This window comes from Porites lutea, chromosome 14 (genome assembly GCF_958299795.1).
Source record: "Porites lutea chromosome 14, jaPorLute2.1, whole genome shotgun sequence".
NCBI classification, from domain to species: Eukaryota; Metazoa; Cnidaria; class Anthozoa; order Scleractinia; family Poritidae; genus Porites; species Porites lutea.
The window spans coordinates 17,269,415-17,290,433 of record NC_133214.1 but is presented as its reverse complement, the minus strand read 5'-3'; the positions used below and the strand labels follow the sequence as shown (position 1 = coordinate 17,290,433).

Sequence of the window (21,019 nt, the reverse complement as noted above, 5' to 3'; positions counted from 1 at the left end):
GTTTTGGATTTTACTCGAATTTAATCTTCATCGCAAGTGAAATCGCATGAAGTAAAGAATCTCTGCGACGTTTTGCTTCGTTCTCTCTCCATACAAAAAAACCCACAGAAGGACCAAATCGCAGGAATAAAGGATATCACCACTGTAAGGTGAATTCATTAGGCGACCAATTTACGGTTAGGTGTTCCCGGCCTTATTTTTCTGAATGTTGAATGCTGTTTAAAAATTTATATCGGTCACGGTGATCGAAAAATATAACGCCATGGAAGCTCCATCCAGACCATTCATGAGCAATTTTACTGTGCAAAAGCACCCTTGTGAACATGAGCGGGTGGGGCAACCTCATTCCCAGGGTTCTCTCTCTTCCGCCCTCGAGAAAGGAGGGAGAACCCTGGAAACGAAGTTGCGGGTGGGGCTCAGAGCTTAGAGCATGCGCACTAGCCTTCCACCAATGTGGCCTGGGTCTTCTTTAGATTCTAAGTTTTGCGGCATATTCGTTTTTGGCCCTTTGTAGTCGTAGTATTTTGGGACCGTAGATTTATTTCATAGATCCGATATGCTATCATTTTGCATGATTTTGTACAGTTTCTAAGGTTGGGCTATGTATTTTCTTTGCGAGACATCAACGCGACACTTGGACCCTTGCCATTATTTTCCACAGGAGAGGATAAACGTTTTTGCCATTATTTCCGCCTCCTCCCCTCAACAAGGGCAGGGGGCGGCTGTACACAGGCTCGCTATGTTGAACTAGATCACTAGATATTCCAAGGGGTTGAATTTTGATGAACAAGCCAGGTGTTTCGCTGGTAAATTAAGGTTTTAAAGAATGCAAAATGCCTGTTATTTTCTCCAAGGTTCTTGCCGTACTACAAATTCAACAAAAGCCTTCATCTACTCACTGATGAACTACAACAACGTTTCTGGATACGCTGTATACAATCCTGTTAAGGCAGAAATCATACGCTGGCGGAGTAATTTTACGTCAGTACCTGTAAAGAGTTGTGCTTCGCGCGGACCATTCTTTAACATTGACGTTGAGATAACAAACAACGCTGCAACCAAAAGGGATTCTCGCACTTATTGTGGCGTCAACTACGACCTTCCCACAGGTGCTGACTATGGTAAAGCATGTAAATTCTATGCTGGAACCTACCGATTTACTCCAACAGATGTCGAAGTATTCTACGAAACAACCTCTTAAAGGGCGACATGCTAATCCCAGGGAGGGGCTACCCAACGAAGGCTTATACGGGGAGGCTCAGCCCCGAGGTCCAACACCTTACCCTTATTATATACCATTTGTGACAGACGAGGTACCCCTTTCGTATACCAGTCTAATGACAAAAAGTAACCTTTTCATAGACCTAGTTTAGAACGCTGATGCTCTTTTAACTTCTGTAAATGTGCCGTCTTTTCAATATGAATAAATCACTAAACCAGGAAGTTCCTTGTCTCTTTCACATTCATAAAATGCATCTGTTACCCTTTTTGGTCCTTTCAGAGACCGAAATGACATATGTCCCTACTTTTTCATATACGGCATGAACTAATGAAATAGCTAGCCTTTCCTTTCCCTCAAGCCTGAAAAAAAATAAACCCTTTCGGACGGAGCCCCCCGGATAGGCCACTTTAGGGAGTACCTCCTCCCCGGAATCCTTATGTTTTGATTTTTTGTTTGGTTGATTCAGTCTTTTTTTATTGACGTCATGACATTGATTGATCTGTCCTCCTTACTTCCTACTATCTTCCCGCGCCTTTATCTTACGAACGTGTGTCTCCAATAGGTTTCGGGGTCCGGGATTAGCCTTATTTGAAGTTCAAAGTAAAATGGGGTAGGCGTTTTTGAGCGACGGACGTCAGCCGGAAGTGAGGCCGTCCAAAAATAAAAAAAGGCCACTTCCGGTTGACGTGCGTTGCTTAAAAACGTCGTTGCTTAAGTAAGCTCCCAATTGAAAGTACGCACGGGACTCGGGATGACGGGATTGCGCCGAAATTTGGGTCGGGATGACGGGATTGAAGAACCGTTTTGGGGACCCTCTACGAATATAGACTGTGAGCAGTCCCTCTTCAGTCAGTCTAAGTTCGTCAGGACTGGAGAGAGCGAAATGGTCGAGAGGGAAACTGGAGAGAGACTACTCGCAGTCTTCTACGACTAGGACGCAGCTTTTCTTTTTGCACTCTAGGGAATGTGTGTGGTAGGCCACCTTAAGGGCGTTATGTCACGAGAATATAACTGTTTAAGGTCAATTCGGCGATAAAATTATTAGTTAGTGTCTTTACTCATAAACAAAATGCTCCTTTAGAATTATGAAGAAGATGTCGAACAAATTTCATCAGGGAACATAACCATGATAATTCGTATGGTGATTTTTGCAGGCATAGCACTGAAATCCTGAAAAAGTCGGCCCAACCGTGCCATACTGTAATAAGGGTGTGGCACCCAGGGAGTTGCCCTTTCCCTATCCAGTTTTTTGGCTTCGGTCGTCGACCACTTGATTTGCGTCGACGCATAGCAAGAGCAATGTGGATAAACATAGGCCTCAAAATAGTCGAGCGGCTCCTCTTTTCCTCACTGCATAAAGCGAAACCAAGAGAAGCATTGGTGGCGCAGTGGTGAGAGCACTCGCCTCCCACCAATGTGGCCCGGGTTGAAATCCTGGCGTCGATGCCATATGTGGGTTGAGTTTGTTGTTGGTTCTGTCCTTTGCTCCGAGAGGTTTTTCTCCAGGTAGTCCGGTTTTTCCCTCTCCTCAAAAACCAACATTTCCAAATTCCAATTCAACCAGGAATCAGCTAGACGAAGAACCACTAAGTGACAGTGCTACCTCTAAATCATTATTTACTTATTATATATTATTAGAACTAGATAACCTTACTTTGTAAAAGATTTTGGAAGAGAAAGGAGTATTATCTGCTCGCTTCTCGGCTTTTCGATTGATTCCTTTCTCTTTGATTAAAGCTTATAAGGAATGTCCGCCCGCAGGACTCTTAAAAAACGTCCAAGTGACCCCACATGAGCAAGACACACCCAAACAAAATCCAGATAAAACCCCTACAATCGCTTTATCCTATCGTAATGCCTCCCCAGCCTAGAAAATACGGCATTATTTCACGGGAGTTAATCCGAAAAGCTCGATACAAGCTTAAGTCAAGCTTGAGTTGCTTGAGTGATGTTTGTCATGTTAAGCTTTCGCTAAAAAGTGGCCGTTTCTGATTATTGGCCCTTTTAGTTTTTCAACTTAACTTTGTATCAAATTTCCAACTGCTACTCGTCTATACTATTTGAAACGACTTTCCGATTCAGTCAGTAAATCCCCTCAAAAAGGGCGGCTTGTCCGTCCAAAATATCGGGAAACCTCCAGTCACTTTTCTCTCTGCTATTTTGTTGTTAATGTCTATATTTTTGGCTCAATAGCTCCACTTTTAATAGCCTGTGACCAGGCTCTATAGTAAAAGGCAAAAAAAGGGGTGAAACAGCAAGAAAATCAGGCGCTCAAAAGGAACGGAAAGAGGATTTGGGGCGCGTGAGAGGCGCTCGAGAGCGCTCGAGAGGAAGGGCAGGTCTCGTGTCTAAATTCCCTTCCCTTCCCTTTCGAAGGGCAGGGAGCAAAGCGAGCTGAGCGGTGGACTGGAGCATACAAAGGTCTTCAGACTTCCTCTCGCCTCTTACCCCGCCAATCTCTCTGCGGGGCCTGGCCCGAAGCTACATTTCCCTTTATTACACAGGGGGGGGGGGGGGGGGGGGGAGGGGTTGACTTCACCTGCGAAGTACAGTATCCTGCGATCACGCCCTCCTAATATCTTTTCATTCACTGATTGCGGCTTACCTGTTATGTGAACCTCTAGATCTGAATCACATCACTTTCCATTGGCAAATATATACAGTCTTCATTTATTTCTCTAGAGAACTTAAACCGGTTTGCTTGCTAGCTAATAAGTACGTACCCTGTAAAGCTCATTTGATATCGAAAATCACGATAAAAGACAGTAAAACGAACTATCAAACCTAAGATGCTTGACAAGGCGCGTAAGAAAATATCGAGCGCGCGTGATAAGTGGTGCGCGCGAGAGTGGATGAAACGCGCCACCCTTCTTTGTTTACGCACGCTTTATCGAACCTGTCGTTTCCGCCTCTGGTTAAACTGAAAAATTCACTGCTTTTTGAAGTATTTGAATCTAATGGCAAAATAATCTCAAAACACGAATCATCAAAAATTTCATGTTACATTTTGTAAAATATGGAAACACACTGATAGACTGCGAGTAGTTCCCGGAGGCGATTACACGCGCGCTCTCGTCTTACTCAGTGTCTCGCCTCTCCTCGCGGAAGGCGACAGATTTCACGCGCTTTAGGTCTTCTACTCGTCCTGGTTTCGTTCAGCTTTGCTATCATTAAGGTAAAGAGGGAATACTCATGTAGTCCTGATGAAGAAGGAATAATGATAATGTCGTAGTCTAAAAGACAAATAGCACTGATAAGAAAGTACTGTAGAAGCCGAGTACGAGTTTATTTGACTGGTAGCATTATAGCATAGCCTCCCGCGGAAGTCCTTTGGGGTTCGTTCGTCACGCATTCATTTCTCGCCCACGGAGGGGAGAAATGAACGTCTTCGGGGAGGCTAATTATAGCATTACGTCCGCACCCTTAAGATAAAAGTAATAAGAACCAATCTTAAGAGTTCCTTTTGTGTCGTTAGTATTTTTTATTAAGAAGATTGTGCTTTAATGACTAAATAACATACTGTAAGGTCTGTGTAAATAAGCGATATCAGCCCCTTGGGCCGCAAGTTGGCGGTATTCATTTGTTGTTGTTCAATAAATTAGCGGATTTATTACAAATTATGGATGGTGCTTTCTGACTGAATTTGAGTTTTTCACTAAAGGAGGTATGAACCTACAAGCTACTTCCATTGCTGGATTTCTGGGTCACGTTTCCTGACTTATCTTAAACGTGAGCTGGTAGGAACTCCCCATTTTTTGCGTTTCTTAGCCTGTTGATTACGTGTCTCGAGAGATTATATTCAATTTCATCCTGTTTACTGACTTAAGACCGCAAAACCATAGACATGTTGGGAGACAAATACCCTACCTGTGTAGGCCAAATAAGAGAGTGCCTCCCCCCTGACTGACACCTCTCTTTGATAAGTTCCCGGTACGGGAGTAGGTTATTTTGGCCACGAGGACACTAAATTGATCTACAGTCTGTTTCTACTTATACTGTAATTACGGAAAGCTTTGTACGCGGGGATTTGGGTCTGTCCCTTTTGATGTCCTTATTAATTAAGGGGTTTGAACTGTACAGCATCGCCGATTTCAGTCACTAATTGCACACCGGAGACGTTTATGTATAGGAAATTGATACCCCAATCCTCGAAGGCCATAAAAATGCCCAGGTCGTGGGGGTCAAGCTTCTTATAGGCTTCAAATATGTAATATATTCGCTAAAACAATTCCTGATGAGCTTTAAATAGCACGTATATACTACGTGCCACACACAGATTTGTTGTTAGAATAAATCGACAGTACTTTCAATTGATGCTCTACCAGATGAAACACTGAAAACCGCCTCTTAAGGCATCTGTCACCCCTTGTAAGATTCAAGTGATGTTATTAATGACTTGCTTGTATGAGAATGCAACCTACCTGAAGTGAAGATAAAACGCGCGGTGAGATAAGCGGATATTCGGTAGTGTGATAACAGCTCAAGAAACACGAAATCCAAAACATGAGCCGAGTTTGCCTCTGCACTCGACACACGCCCCTCGAAGCAGAAATGTCGAACGCTCGTACCGAAGCAGTGATGAGTACGGAAAACCCTGACGCTGAGTCGGACGGGGAAGGCTTTGAGATTGAAGTGTTTAAATCGCAAGTGGTAACTATCGCCTCGTGCAGTTTTACAGAGGACAAAAGTAGCGTGGAGAATATTCGCTATAAAAGCTGCGGTGATCCAACCGGACTTCTACCCAACAAAGTGACCGCTGTTGTCGAAGCAAACGATAGCAAAAAAGAGTCCATTGTGGCTGGAAGTGCCGTGGAGCATAAAGCGAGGCGATTCAAGCGTATCTCACTCCCTCAGTGGCTTCTAAAACCAAGCAGAAAAACCTCGCACAGCTCATCGCGCATACGAAGAGTAAGCGGTGCCGGAAAGCATAGGATAATGCGCATTAACTCGGCGCCAACTAAATCGTTTACTCCTGGAAATGGGAATAATTTTGCTCATTACGACGAGAGTAAGTTCCATATTTTCCACAAGAACGCTTCTAAAGAAAAAGAGCACGAGGCGGCTAATCAACAGACTAAAGAAACGCGGAAAATGAGAAGGGTATCTTTACCAGCTCATGTGTTAGACATGTCAGGATCAATGATGGCTAAACGACTAGCTGACGCGCCAATGCCACGAACACCTGACCCGAAGAGAAAAAACCTCGCGGAATTAGACGAAAAATTTATCCAGTCTTTGCAAATAAAAGGCCCTCAGTTCACCAGCAGCATGACAACAACGAAACGGGCATCAGCTGGGGAAAATATTATGGTCAGTGGCAGCCAAGTCTCGTCTGCGAGTCATGCCGAGAATCACGAAGCAGAGGCAAAGCCGGCTTCCACGCGCGACACACGCGAGGTCTTAACGCAGTTAAAGAATGCAAGAAAGGAAAATCCTGTTTCGTCAAAGCCTCATGACAATTCTAGACCATTGTCGCGCCCGGTGCTTAAATTGCACAGGTTTCACAACCCGGACATTTTCTACGTTCCATTACCGGATGATGAAACGCAGAGTACGGATAATTTATCGTACAAGTTGTGTCGCGCTCGCCTTATTGAGCCGAGGAGTGAAAACTACATGATACAAGAATGTGTGAAAGAGGAATTGCAGGCATTTCTACACGATAAACAGTTCTGCAGTCAATCGTGCCAGCGATGGTGTCTAGAGCTAAGCCAAAGTATCAAAACCACAGTGCATAGGCTTAAGGACTGCCAAAGCAAGATCGCGTGTATCGTGTACATTGGCGCATTGCGTGGACACGGGGTCCACGCGGCCGCACAGTGCATTTGGACACCAAATGACGACAATTTTATCACCGTGAACTTTAGAAATCGTTCTATGATTGCCGTAGCATCGGTTTTGGCAATCAAATATGTCTGATTACTTCTTTCAGCGATTTACAGCTGCTGACATTCGATTGGAAATATCTCGTGATGTCTGACAACATATCGTGTTATGATATCAAACCCATCAATTCCAAGGCGCTAAAAACGGAAGAATGTAAAAGGGCGTACACCCATTAATGTCTCATTTCTAGCTTTTTCAAATGTAATCAACGCTGTAATGTACATGTGTTTTTTTCATTCAGTGAAATAAGAGTATTAAAGTCAGAAAAACTACTTTTCAAGTGCCGTAGATGAGCGGACTGCGCGTGTCTTTCGCCTGAACACTATGACGTATTAAATCAACCAGAGGACAGCCATTTCCTTAACACACCCCGTCCTATTATTTCGCTCAATCCAAGCAGATTTCCGCTCCCGCACTATAGAGGCAAACAGCGCTCAAGCAGTTCAGTCAACACTCACTATGAAAGATTTCCCCTTGGGGTGGGATTGGGGTGGGGGGGGGGGGAGGGTACGTATGTCCCCGCTATGAATTTCACTTTACCATCGTTTAGCGTTTTGAGGGGTGGGCCATGTTTGTCAGTATTTAACCAATCTTTATGTCGTTTGTAGCCATTTCATCTAGTCTTATGTCGCTGTTTTTGTGGATTTTAAAATATGTTCACTCTCTTCGCACGTATCGTCTTTAAACTTCTATGTTAAGTTATTTTATTTTAAGGCCTTCTTTCTAGTAGTGTCGTTGGATATTCGCTCACAAGCTGCTCTTTATCAAAAGTTGAAAAAAAAAAAAAAAAAAAAGGACTGCGGGAGGGTCTATTAGAAGGCGCCTTCACACGACGAAAGGACTTTCATAAATTTTGTATCCCGGATAAAAAGATGACCATGATGTAGTTACTGACCATTCTTTGATTCTCCACGGAATCATCATCAGCAAGAGACTATAAAGGGGATTGAGAGGCCATCCCCCATATACACCCTATTCCATAGGTAATTCGTCTCGAGTTATTTTTAACACCACAGATCTCAACGGGGATTAGACAACAGCCAATCACATAGCGCGAATGTGTTCCGCGTTGATGACCCACGCTGAGAGCCACGCGTCCTTCACGAAATGACGCAGAACAAAATGGGGGAAGACGCGGAGAGCGATTTTGCTATTCCTTAGTCGACGAAAACGACTACAGCGAGATTTCTGCGAAAGCTGTGTCAGCGAAACCGAAATTAAAAAAGAATCGCCCTTCCTCTCTTGTATAGAGCTAACAGTAGAGCAGGGAAATCCTTAACACACTGAATATTCTCTCAGGATCATTTATAATTTACAGTTTGAAGAGAGCAATTTCTGGTTTGAAGTTTATTTTTTTCAGTCTTTATAGCGATTATTCCTACCCACCTACTTTGTCAACTGTAGGCGAACCCTCCTAAAGCTGAATTTCAAGGGACCATATTCAAGCTCAGAAAGAGAAATAAAATTTCGTCGTTGCTTATTTACGTCCTCCATAAAACGCGAAATTAGGCATTTTCACGTCGTAGTCGTGCAAAAACGGGAAAGAAATGAACAAAAAAGTGTGTTGCACGTGCGAAGTTGTTTTTTGCTAATTAAACCTATTGTTTTTTTGATGTTCTAGTTGTCGTCCGCGTCGTTGGATCTTAAACTCCCTTAATTGTACAAACGACCGGTTTCAATAGACCGGCGAAATTTCTCATTTTATTAAAGCACTGAGGTTACGACAACTTCGAGTTAAACTGATTTCACGGGTTGTCAAAGAGTCCAGCGATTCCTTTTTCCCAGGTGAGCGCCGACTCATTTCGCTTCAATATTCAGGAATGCTCTCGATCTTTTTACGCTTTCATTGCCTCTCGCCCGACATGTTTTGCACGGCGTTTGGTCATGCGAAACCTCCACGAAACATCCACGCCTCGCGCGAGGTAACTTTATCCCGATTCTAAAAATAACTCGAGACGAATTACCTATGGAATAGGGTGTATATGGGGGATGGCCTCTCTGTCCCCTTTATAGTCTCTTGTCATCAGTCATAGCCAGGGCGGATAAAGGTTGGGCGGTGAAACGAGCGCTCCGCTCTTCACTTAATGTGTGATGCGGAGTAGGACTGGCACGAGCGCTCTTTCCGCGCTTCCGGTGCGCTTCATGGCCGGCGAAATTTTCGTTTTTGCACACCGGAAATCCTATTTTCTTTCTGTAATTTCAGGCTACAGTGTTAAATAGATAAATTCGTTTCATAACAATATCAATAAACAGTTTCATATGTTTGTCTCTGTATGTCTATAAGTCAAACTTGTTGGTCGTATAATGCCAAAATTTAAGTTTAATTTGAAAGTGTTGAATACCTTCTCCTTCCACTAAATATCACCTAATCGTCTTTCGCCGTTTCGTTTGCAAAAGCTTAACACTTCTTAACCTCAATTTTTACATATGTTAAAGGGGGATAAATTTTATGTAACATAACAAAAAATTAGATTGATATATATTGATATAGTAGCGTTGTACTTCTTCAAACTTTGCTTCTCGGGAGCAATGCGCCATGGTTATTCGCGCAATGCGTTTCAAATCCGGCAACCGCATGTAAACAAAATTTATTGAGGTTAGTTGTAAGGTTTTTTTATCCGTTTTTCTCTCTAAAACAAAACAAGGTAAACAGTAAAAACTGAGGGAAACTAATTTTGAAGTTCCGAAGAAACAGAAAGACGTATGAGATGTTTTTTTTTTCAAAATTAAAAAGAAGGATGATGGTGATTGAAATTAGCATAATTTCACCTTGCACGAGCTGCACGCATTTATAAAATACACGTCATCTAGTTATGAAACACGATCTGCTGTCTTTTAGTTTTGCCATGGATGACATGGATGAGATTTTCCTTCGTGTTTTAGACAGTACTTAGTTGTTTCTGTTTTGGAATAACATCGACATTGGCGAGTAGCAGAACGAAAATATAATAGACCTTGTCACGGTTTTCGACGCCATCTTGACGAGTAGGCAAACGCGTGAAAAATTACAGTGATTTTATGAGAATCTAATGTCGAATAATTTCCGTAGAACGGCTGTTCTGAAGAAAATATGACTTGTAAACTAAAGCTTCACTTCTAAGGATTCTCCGGAAAAAATTTGAGGGCGTTACATTCACTTGAAGACCTAGAACCACTTTTTTAAATTTTCTATACATTTGTCTGTAAGAAAGTCCCGGGAAAATTACAGACAAATATATGGAAAATCTATAGCAAGCCTCTCGAGAAGTTTAAGCACAGATATGCCCCAAAAATGTTTAGGACAATCCTTTGCACTGTAGCTTTAGTTGACAATTGATATTTTTTTCAGAACAGCCGTTTTACGGAAATTATCCGACATTAGATTCTCATACAAACACTGTAATTTCTCACCCGTTTGCCTACTCGTCAAGATGGCGTCGAAAACCGTGACAAGGTCTATTCAGTGGTAGAGTCATGAAAGTAATAAAAGAAACCCTTTGAAAGAGATGTTTGTCTACTCCAACTAAACTTCCCGCAAAAAATAGCAACATTTGCCTCTCGGAGACAGCGTACCAGCACAAAGGAACGAGGAAGAAGTGCAAGAAAACAAGTCTAGCCGCCATAATTCAGTGACAGAGGCATTGTCTAATGTACAAACCACATCGCAAGCCCTGACCGAAGTCGAAAACAAGCGACACTTCTAAGCAGAGTCAGTCCACTGCATCACACCTTCTTGCTCGGACGCGCTCGTTTCACCGCCCAACCTTTATCCGCCCTGGTCATAGCGGATCTCCACGAGCGCTCGGAGCCCCACACCTAAGAAAATTTGGTAATCTATCCTTCCGAGAAATTTTGGTAATCTCGTGACACTACGCCCGTCCGTTCGCACCAAAGGAAAACCATTGTGAAATGTAAAATTTTTCTAAAGAGTGTTGGAGCCTGCAACCTGTGTTTAACCTGATAATAGACATCCATATTATGGTTAATTGATATATGTCACAAAACAGGGTAGGTTTTTTCAATAGTTTAAAGTCCATTGTCTGCAGTAAATTTAAAATGCATAAACGGGAGCTCCGCTTTTCGCTCTGGCTAAATCTATATATTAAGCCGCCAAGAAAAAAAGGAAACGAAACGAAAAAAAATGAAAAAGAAACAATCGCAGGTTTGCTAACTGTTTTAGAATGATATTATTTGGGTCAAACAAAGGTTGAGCCACGTCTGTATTGGTCTATTCCAATCCAAGCACATCCATCCACCCACTTTCCAAATGGGAGTTCTCCTTCCCTGGGGAGTATGCTCCGAGGAGATGTGTAAAGGCTGCAGCGCTTGAACAGTCGATGAAATCGACGGTAAGAAAATCGATCGATCAATCCATAACACTCGATTACTTTCTGTTAATTGGCATCGACTGGGATAGGCTAACCGATGAACAATCGATAATCACACAGAAGACACTTGAAAAGTAGTAGCGAACTTTATCGATTGCCATTGATTGGCATTAAAACTAAACTCATAGGCGTACGGGCCGGGGGGGCTGCCCCCCAAGTTTTGGCAACTGAGATTTTTTGGGCAGCAAGAGAAAATTTGGGCCAAGCCAGTTTTTAAAGACGTTTCCACGTTTTTTTATTACTATTATTTTGAAGAGATAATATTTTCTATTTTAACCTGAAGTCGGCGTAATAATCCAGTTACATTCACACGAGACAGTGGATGCCTAGCACGTGATGAGTTTTCTGGTTAATATAACTGGCGGGAAGGGTATCATATGCTGATTTTTTTATTGTTGGGCCACTGTACTGCAATGGGCTATTTCCAGTCGTGAATTGATTAGAATAAACTTCCGCATAACTTTCTAGAATCATCTCCGCTCGTAGAACAGTGTGTGGCAGATAGCATCAGCAATGGGTCTGAAAGAGAAGAAGTGGCTGACTAATTCTCATTTTGAATTGCGAGAGGAATCTTGATTTTAAAAAAAATCAATTGAGCGGTTTAAAGATTATTCACTAATTTGTTAAAGTAGACCGAAAAGTTACAAAACCGCTAACAAGAGCGCCCTGATACATACTAATCAAATCCTTCTTTGTAGTAATTCACACACGTTTTTAAAAATATCGAAACTACTATGAGGTGAAATTGCATGTCAAAAGCGCTTCGTTTTCTACAGATAACGGCCAAACATCAAGTTTTTACATCAAAATTTTCACATGGACAACATTAGTGATTCTGTGGACCAACAGAGTGATAACTTTAACAATAGTATATCCTGACATTCGCCAAATTTTTAGCGCCTATTTCTTCGAATTCGACCCCACTTCTTCGGCTGAACTGATGAAGGCAAGGTCTCCAACAGTTTCTTTTGAGCTATTAATTCTTCGGCGACACTTTTAAGGCTCTTACAATTAACGACGTTACCGTCACCGCTAATTTTATCAACGTCGTTTACCAAACAGCCTAAGAACCCATCAGTGGTGTTTTGCATGGCTGATCTCATATTTTCCGCTCGAGCATGCCGGTAAAGGCTCTCACATACACGATCCAGACATCTCAGACTCCCCGCTTTCACCTCCTTACACTGTGTCTCGAGGGTCTCGAGCCGCTGGATAATTCCCTCAGCAATCTGCAGGTAGTTGTCTGGCTCGATCTCTTCTTTATGCTGTTTCAATTCCTTCAACGATAAACGTCGTGTCTCATCTATACACGCCGATATAAGAGATTTAAGCTGGTACTTTTGCCCATAGATGAGCATCGCAAGAACATCATCTTCCATCTTTTCTTTGACCATAACAACCATAAACGATTGGCACTTCTCAACAATGGACTCTATTCGATATTCGTGAGCAAGTTCAAGCAAGAAGTAACAATTTGCTTGGTCACTGGTTTCTCTTCCAAAGAAGGATACAGCATATAGAGCAACTGCTTGATTTCGCTTGCTTTCTTCCCTGGAAGAGGAATTTCATCTTTATTCTTCTCCTTGAATTCTGAAGTGAACATCTTTTCAAACACGGGCGGCCAGTATACCAGAATGCTTCGATGAACATGGAATTTCTGATCTTCAACTACAAGCACCACATCGCTTAACTTCCAAGGTTCTAGGAAATCAGTTGGGTAAGCGGGAGCGTCCGCTTGTGCCATGCTGCACTCGACTTAGAAACTTAACAAATGTGTAATATATTTTCCCTTGTGTGAATTTATGCGCTTTCAAGTGTAGCTCACACTTCGTTCGAAAGGAAGTTAGAAAGGAACTGGGTACAAGGAAATTATGGACCGTGATATGATAGTCACCTGTTTAGCCACCTTTTAAAATAATATATATTGATGTATTTATAATCTACGAATTGCGTGCACGACGTTTGAAAGCCAAGTCGTATTACTGTCATGCCGTGCCAAAGTTGAATTGAATTTGGCATGACGCATGTGTTTTTTCATTCAGTGAAATAAGAGTACTAAAGTTCAGAAAAACCTACTTTTCACCTGCCGTAGATGAGCGGACTGCGCATGTCTTTCGCCTGAACACTATGACGTAATCAACCCGAGGATAGCCATTTCCTTAACACACCCCGGCCTATTATTTCGCTCAATTCAAGCAGATTTTCGCTCCCGCACTATCGAGGCAAACAGCGCTCAAGCAGTTCAGTCGACACTCACTATTAAAGATTCCCTCTTGGGGGTTAGGGAGGGGGGACGTATGTCCCAGCTATGAATTTCAAATACCATCGTTTGGCGTTTTGGGGGGTGAGCCATGTTTGTCAGTATTTAACCAATCTTTAGGTCGTTTGTAGCCATTTCAACTAGTCTTATGTCGCTGTTTTAAGGCTACGTCTTTAGTCGGAATTTTACCCCAACAGGGTCTCACTACAGCCTCGGACATTTTTATTAGAGAGGTGTCTGTAAAACCCGGAACAGGTCCCCCAACACTTGACAATTAAAGTTCGTGTTCCCTACCATACAAAGGTCTGTAAAATTCCGCGACTTTGTGGATTTTAAAATATGTTCACTCTCTTCGGACGTATCGTCTTTAAACTTCTATGTTAAGTTACTTTATTTTAAGGCGCTTTCAGCAGTGTCGTTATATACAGTATTCGCTCACTAGCTGCTCTTCATCAAAAGTTGATAATAGAAACTCTAGGAGGGTCTATTAGAAGGCTCCTTCACACAACGAAAGGGCTTTTATAAATTTGGTATCACGATTAAAAAGATGACTTTGATGTAGTTACTGACCATTCTTTGATTCTTACGCTTAATCATCATGACTCATGAGCCGCCATTTTGGAACGAAAAAAAAAACAAAGAAAAAAAGAAGAAAATATATTGAAAAAGAAACAATTGCAGTTTTGCTGACTGTTTTAGAATGATATTTTTTGGGTCAAATAATTGAGCCACGTCCTTGTTGGTCTTTTCGAATCCAACCTGACATCCATTCTAACCTGTGAGGACCTGTGAGGGGAGAGGGCGTTTGTACACAGACTACATCCATCCACCCACTTTTCAAATGGACTTCTTCCCTGGGGAGTATGCCTTGAGATGTGTAAATTTAAGGCTGCTTAGCTTGAACAGTCAATGAAATGGATGGTCGGAAAATCTATCGATCAATCGATAACACTCGATTAATTTCTGTTTATTGGCATCGATTAGTATCAGTCAACCGACGAACAGTCGATAATATAATCACACAAAAGACACCTGGCTCCAATTGTTCAGAAGGTGGATAACGCTATCCACCGGATAAGTCTCTATCCACTGGATAGCGTAATTGGCTCCCCTAATATTTATCCACTGGATAGTGATTTATCCGGTGGATAACGCTATCCAGCTTTTGAACAACTGGGACCTGAAAAGTAGTAGCATTCTTCACTGATCGATCGCCATCGATTTGCATTCAAACTAAACTTACGTTAAACTTGTCTCTTCGCATCTTCAGGTATCTTGGCAGTGTACACAAAGCGTATCATGTTTATTTTTGAGGGTCAGAAGCAACCATGAGATTATTACAATGCGGTTCGCTTCGGTGATAAACAGTTTTGAAACAGTGTAAGAAACTGAAGAAGCATAAAAATAGACGAAGAACAGCGCGGTCTAAGCAGTACTCACTGTTTTTGAGCGATTCAGCCTCTTTTAAGTTGTCCTTGGTCCGTTGCCTGGGTGCCAGAAAATTTCCATTCGCGGTTTCCCCGGTTTCGCACCGCGCACCGAAACATCCAGCCGAACGCAAGAAAAAACCTCTGGTGCCAAGGGTATTGGTCCGCGAGTAAAATTTATAATCTTGAATATCTTTTCTGAATCAGATCTTAACGACTACCTGAAATTCCCCCCAAAGATAGTTTTCATGTTTCGAGAATATTATGATGCACAACTGCAGTTTTGGTTAATAACCTTCTAGACTCCTTCTGCCGTGGTTTCTTTCATGTCCATAAATTGTTGTTGAATTTTTTCTGCTCTCCTTTATTCATCACAGTATCGTTTAAAGAATCAGTTTAAAATAGTATTTTAAGTCTAATATTGCTTACAATATTTTCTGTCGTACAGTTAATTTATTAGACTCAAACTATGCTAATTATTTATTCATTTCAGAAAAAAAGATTATTTTAATTGGGGGACGGAGGTAATTCAGTTCAGTTGAAAGCCCTAGAACACTTATGCAACAACACATGGACAACATTTGTGATTCTGTGGACCAACAAAGTGATCGAACTTACACTAGTAAATTATTATATTCTGACATTGGACAAATTTTTTAGCGCCTCAGTCTTCGCAAGCCAGTTAGATTGAGTGTATTTTTCCGCTGAAATGAAGGTAAGGTCTCCAATATTTTCTTTTGAGCTGTTAATTCTTCGGCGACACATTTAAGACTGTTACAGACAACGTCACCGCTACTTTTATCAACGTCTTTTAGCAAATGGTTTAAAACCACATCAGTACTTGGCGCTCGTGAATTATTTTTCTCTCGATCATGCCAGTATAGGTTTTGACACACACGCGCCAGACATTTCAGGCTCCCTTCTCTGACCTCATCACACTGTGTTTCGAGTCGCTGGATAATTCCCTCAGCAATCGACAGGTAGTTGTCTGGCTCGATCTTTCCTTTATGCCGTTTCAATTCCTTCAACGATAAACGTCGTGCCCCATCTATACACGCCGATATAAGAGTTTTGAGCTGGTACTTTTGCCCATAGATGAGCATCGCAAGAACATCATCTTCCATCTTTTCTTTGACCATAACAACCATAAACGATTGGCACTTCTCAACTATGGACTGTATTCGATATTCGTGAGCAAGTTCAAGCAAGAAGTAACAATTTGTCTTGGTCACTTGTTTCTCTTCCAAAGAAGGATACAGCATATAGAGCAACTGCTTGATTTCGCTTGCTTTCTTCCCTGGAAGAGGAATTTCATCTTTATTCTTCTCCTTGAATTCTGAAGTGAACATCTTTTCAAACACGGGCGACCAAACTGCAAGGATACTTCGATGAACATGGAATTTCTGATCTTCAACAACAAGAACCACATCGCTAAACATCCATGGTTCTAGGAAATCAGTTGGGTAAGGTGGAGCGTCCGCTTGTGCCATGCTGCACTCGACTTAGAAACTTAACAAATGTGTAATATATTTACCCTTGTGTGAATTTATGCGCTTTCAAGAGTAGCTCACACTTCGTTCGAAAGGAAGTTAGAAAAGAACTGGGTACAAGGAAATTACGGACCGTGATATGATAGTCACCTGTTTAGCCACCTTTTAAAATAATATATATTGATGTATTTATAATCTACGAATTGCGTGCACGACGTTTGAAAACCAAGTCGTATTACTGTCATGCCGTGCCAAAGTTGAATTGAATTTGGCATGACGCATGTGTTTTTTCATTCAGTGAAATTAGAGTATTAAAGTTCAGAAAAACTACTTTTCAAATGCCGTAGATGAGCGGACTGCGCGTGTCTTTCGCCTGAACACTATGACGTAATCAACCCGAGGATAGCCATTTCCTTAACACACCCCGGCCTATTATTTCGCTCAATTCAAGCAGATTTTCGCTCCCGCACTATCGAGGCAAACAGCGCTCAAGCAGTTCAGTCGACACTCACTATTAAAGATTCCCTCTTGGGGGTTAGGGAGGGGGGACGTATGTCCCAGCTATGAATTTCAAATACCATCGTTTGGCGTTTTGAGGGGTGGGCCATGTTTGTCAGTATTTAACCAATCTTTCTGTCGTTTGTAGCTATTTCAACTAGTCTTATGTGGCTGTTTTAAGGCTACGTCTTTAGTCGGAATTTTACCCCAACAGGGTCTCTCTACAGCCTGGGACATTTTTATTAGAGAGGTGTCTGTAAAACCCGGAACAGGTCCCCCAACACTTGACAATTAAAGTTCGTGTTCCCTACCATACAAAGGTCTGTAAAATTCCGCGACTTTGTGGATTTTAAAATATGTTCACTCTCTTCGGACGTATCGTCTTTAAACTTCTATGTTAAGTTACTTTATTTTAAGACCCTTTAGGCAGTGTCGTTGTATATTCGCTCACTAGCTGCTCTTTATCAAAAGTTAATAAAAGAAACTGTGGGAGGGTCTATAAGAAGGCGCCTTCACACGACGAAAGGGCTTTTATAAATTTCGTATCTCGAATAAAAAGATGACTATGATGTAGTCACTGACCATTCTTTGATTCTTACGCTTAATCATCATGAACTCATGAGCAAGTCATCATGAATCATGAGAAAATTTCCATACGCGGTTTCCCCGGTTTCGCACCAAGCACCGAAGCATCCAGCCGGACGCAAGAAAAAGCCTCTGGTGCCAAGGATATTGGTCCGCGAGTAAAATTTATAATCTTGAATATCTTTCCTGAATCAAATCTTTACGACGACCTGAAATTCCCCCCAAAGTTGGGGGGGGGGGGGGGGAGGGGGGGGGCTTTTATAAATTTCGTAGCTCGATTAAAAAGATGACTTTGATGTAGTTATTGACCATTCTTTGATTCTTACGCTTAATCATCATGAATCATGAGCCGCCATTTTGGAACGAAAAAAAAAGAAAAAAAGAACGGAAAACTTGAAAAAGAAACAATCGCAGTTTTTCACCCTTTTTTTGAATTATATTTTTTGGGTCAAATAATTGAGCCACGTCCTTATTGGTCTTTTCCAATCTAACCTGGCATCCACTCTAACCTGTGAGGGAAGAGGGCGTTTGTACACAGGCTACATCCATCCACCCACTTTTCAAATGGACCTCTTCCCTGGGGAGTATGCCTTGAGATGTGTAAATTATAGGGTGCATAGCTTGAACAGTCAATGAAATCGATGATCGGAAAATCTATCGATCAATAACAATAATAATAATAATAACAATAATAATTATACTAACCTTATTTCTATAGCGCTCTTATCCTATCTTCAAGGCGCTTTACTAACTAACGCAATAATTAAAATAACACTTGATAACACTCGATTAATTTCTGTTCATTGGCATCGATTGGTATCAGCCAACCGATGAACAATCGATAATCACACAAAAGACACCTGAAAAGTAATAGCGTACTTCACTGATCGATTGCCATCGATTGGCATTCAAACTAAACTTGTCTCTTCACATCTTCAGGTATCTTGGCAGTGTACGCACAGCGTATGTTATTTTTGAGGGTCAGAAACAAACTTGCGATTATTACAATTTGGTCATTAATGCGGTTCGGTTCGGTGATAAACAGTTATGAAACAGTGTAAGAAACTGAAGAAGCATAAAAATAGACGAAGAACAGTGCGGTCTAAGCAGTACTCACTGTTTTTGAGCTATTCAGCCTCTTTTAAGTTGTCCTTGGTCCGCTGCCCTGGGTGCCAGAAAATTTCCATACGCGGTTTCCCCGGTTTCGCATCGAGCACCGAAGCATCCAGCCGGACGCAAGAAAAAACCTCTGGTGCCAAGGATATTGGTCCGCGAGTAAAATTTATAATCTTGAATATCTTTTCTGAATCAAATCTTTACGACGACCTGAAATTCCCCCCAAAGATTGCTTTTTTATTTCGAGGTTATCATAATGCACAACTGCAGTTTTGGTTATTACCTTCTAGACTCCTTCTGCTTTGGTTTCTTTCATGTCTACAAACTGTTGTTGAATTTTTTCTGCTCTCCTTTATTCATCACAGTATCGTTTAAAGAATCAGCTTAAAATAGTATTTTTAAGTCTAATATTGCTTACAATATTTTCTGTCGTACATTGTTTTCGGCGTGTTGTACCTGTTACCTGTTATAATTTATTAAACTCAAAGTATGCTTGTTATTTTTTCATTAAAAAAAGAGAGATTATTTTAAAGGGACGGAGGTTATTCAGTTCAGTCGGAGGCTCCAGAACACCTATGCAACAGCACGTGGACATTTGTGATTCTGTGGACCACCAACAAAATGATAACTTTAAGAGTAATACTGAAATTCTTAGTATGTTCTGAGACGGGGGTGGAAGGGTGAAAGCGGAATCATGAATCATGAATCATAGTTACAAAACTTGTAGGAATCATGAATCTTTGTTTTTAAAAACTTGCATTGGGAATCATGAATCTTTGTACTTCGGCTTGGGAACCATGAATAACGAGACTCTGAGAAAAGCGCGACAAAATAGACTTATATGAATTAATTGCGTTCGATCCAGGGAATGCAGGATATGGCGTTTCCGAGAGTCCAATTTTCAAATTTTTTCCTAGGGGAGTATGCCCCTCGTGTATTCGGGGCTGAGAGTCCGCTTGTTTCTCCAGTTACACTGGTGCTTAATGTTGACTTACAAAAAAAATCCATGTCTGGACAAAACGAAAGATGATACAGAGAAACAGTGGTAGAGAAATCTACATAATTCTGGATGAAAACAGACGTGTGGACCCCAAAAAACTATACAAAGCGAGACTAAGGTAGCCACTGAGAAAATCATTAAATGAATAGGTCATCAAAAGTCTTTGTGAATCATCAATCTGGAAGAAAATTCTTGTAGGAATCATGAATCATTGAGGTAAAAGCGACGGGAATCTGGGGAATCAAGAAATGATTCCGCTTCTACCTGCGATTCTGAGATTCGACAAATCTAGTCGCTTCGCTTTCTTCGGCTGAAATGAAGGCAAGCTCTCCAACATTTTCTTCTGAGCTATTAATTCATCGGCGACACATTTAAGGCTCTTACAGTTAACAACTTTAACCGCGTCACCGCTGTTTTTATCAACGTCGTTTACTAAACAGTCTAAGAACCCCGTCAGTGGTGTTTTGCGTGGCTGGTCTAGGTAGTTTCGCTCGAGCATGCCTGTAAAGGCTTTCACATACACGATCCAGACATCTCAGACTCCCCTCTTTCACCTTCTTACATTGTGTCTCGAGTGTCTCGAGTCGCTGAATAATTCCCTCAGCAATCTGCAGGTAGTTATCTGGCTCGATCTCTTTTTTATGCTGTTTCAATTGCTCCAACGATAAACGTCGTGCCCCATCTATACACGCCGATATAAGAGTTTTAAGCTGGTACTTTTGCCCATAGATGAGCATCGCAAGAACATCATCTTCCATCTTTTCTTTGACCATAAAAACCATAAACGATGGGCACTTCTCAACAATGGACTGTATTCGATATTCGTGAGCAAGTTCAAGCAAGAAGTAACAATTTGCCTTGGTCACTTGTTTCTCTTCCAAAGAAGGATACAGCATATAGAGCAACTGCTTGATTTCGCTTGCTTTCTTCCCTGGAAGAGGAATTTCATCTTTATTCTTCTCCTTGAATTCTGAAGTGAACATCTTTTCAAACACGGGCGACCAGTATACCAGAATGCTTCGATGAACATGGAATTTCTGATCTTCAACTACAAGCACCACATCGCTTAACTTCCAAGGTTCTAGGAAATCAGTTGGGTAAGGTGGAGCGTCCGCTTGTGCCATGCTGCACTTGACTTAGAAACTTAACAAATGTGTAATTTGTTTTC

The 21,019-nt window shown here is 41.6% G+C and overlaps 4 protein-coding genes and 1 pseudogene across 4 annotated transcripts in view; 2 read left to right on the top strand and 3 right to left on the bottom strand.

The window, feature by feature from the left end:
* LOC140924834 (uncharacterized) overlaps positions 1-1,399 on the top strand; it is a 9,660-nt gene extending 8,261 nt beyond the window's left edge. The window contains exon 7 of the mRNA XM_073374836.1: positions 855-1,399. Within this exon, the coding sequence (XP_073230937.1) occupies positions 855-1,201 (347 nt within the window). The 3' untranslated portion in view covers positions 1,202-1,399. The remainder of the gene's footprint in view (positions 1-854) is intronic.
* A 4,091-nt stretch (positions 1,400-5,490) lies between these two features.
* On the top strand, positions 5,491-7,380 carry LOC140924830 (uncharacterized). The gene has a single exon (XM_073374833.1). It carries the CDS (start codon positions 5,726-5,728, stop codon positions 7,139-7,141), a length of 1,416 nt encoding a protein of 471 aa, XP_073230934.1. The 5' UTR covers positions 5,491-5,725; the 3' UTR covers positions 7,142-7,380.
* A 4,383-nt stretch (positions 7,381-11,763) lies between these two features.
* On the bottom strand, positions 11,764-13,304 carry LOC140924846 (kelch-like protein 12; annotated as a pseudogene).
* Positions 13,305-15,291: 1,987 nt separating this feature from the next.
* LOC140924847 (BTB and MATH domain-containing protein 36-like) lies at positions 15,292-16,757 on the bottom strand. The gene has a single exon (XM_073374850.1). It carries the CDS (start codon positions 16,650-16,652, stop codon positions 15,819-15,821), a length of 834 nt encoding a protein of 277 aa, XP_073230951.1. The 5' UTR covers positions 16,653-16,757; the 3' UTR covers positions 15,292-15,818.
* A 3,466-nt stretch (positions 16,758-20,223) lies between these two features.
* Positions 20,224-20,975, bottom strand: LOC140923998 (BTB and MATH domain-containing protein 38-like). The gene has a single exon (XM_073374003.1). It carries the CDS (start codon positions 20,973-20,975, stop codon positions 20,271-20,273), a length of 705 nt encoding a protein of 234 aa, XP_073230104.1. The 3' UTR covers positions 20,224-20,270.
* Positions 20,976-21,019: the final 44 nt, after the last annotated feature.

Excerpts from the sequence above, each read along its gene's own strand:
- LOC140924830 (XM_073374833.1), top strand. The coding sequence starts at position 5,726 with ATGAGCCGAGTTTGCCTCTGCACTCGACACACGCCCCTCGAAGCAGAA.
- LOC140924847 (XM_073374850.1), bottom strand. The coding sequence starts at position 16,652 with ATGGCACAAGCGGACGCTCCACCTTACCCAACTGATTTCCTAGAACCA.
- LOC140923998 (XM_073374003.1), bottom strand. The coding sequence starts at position 20,975 with ATGGCACAAGCGGACGCTCCACCTTACCCAACTGATTTCCTAGAACCT.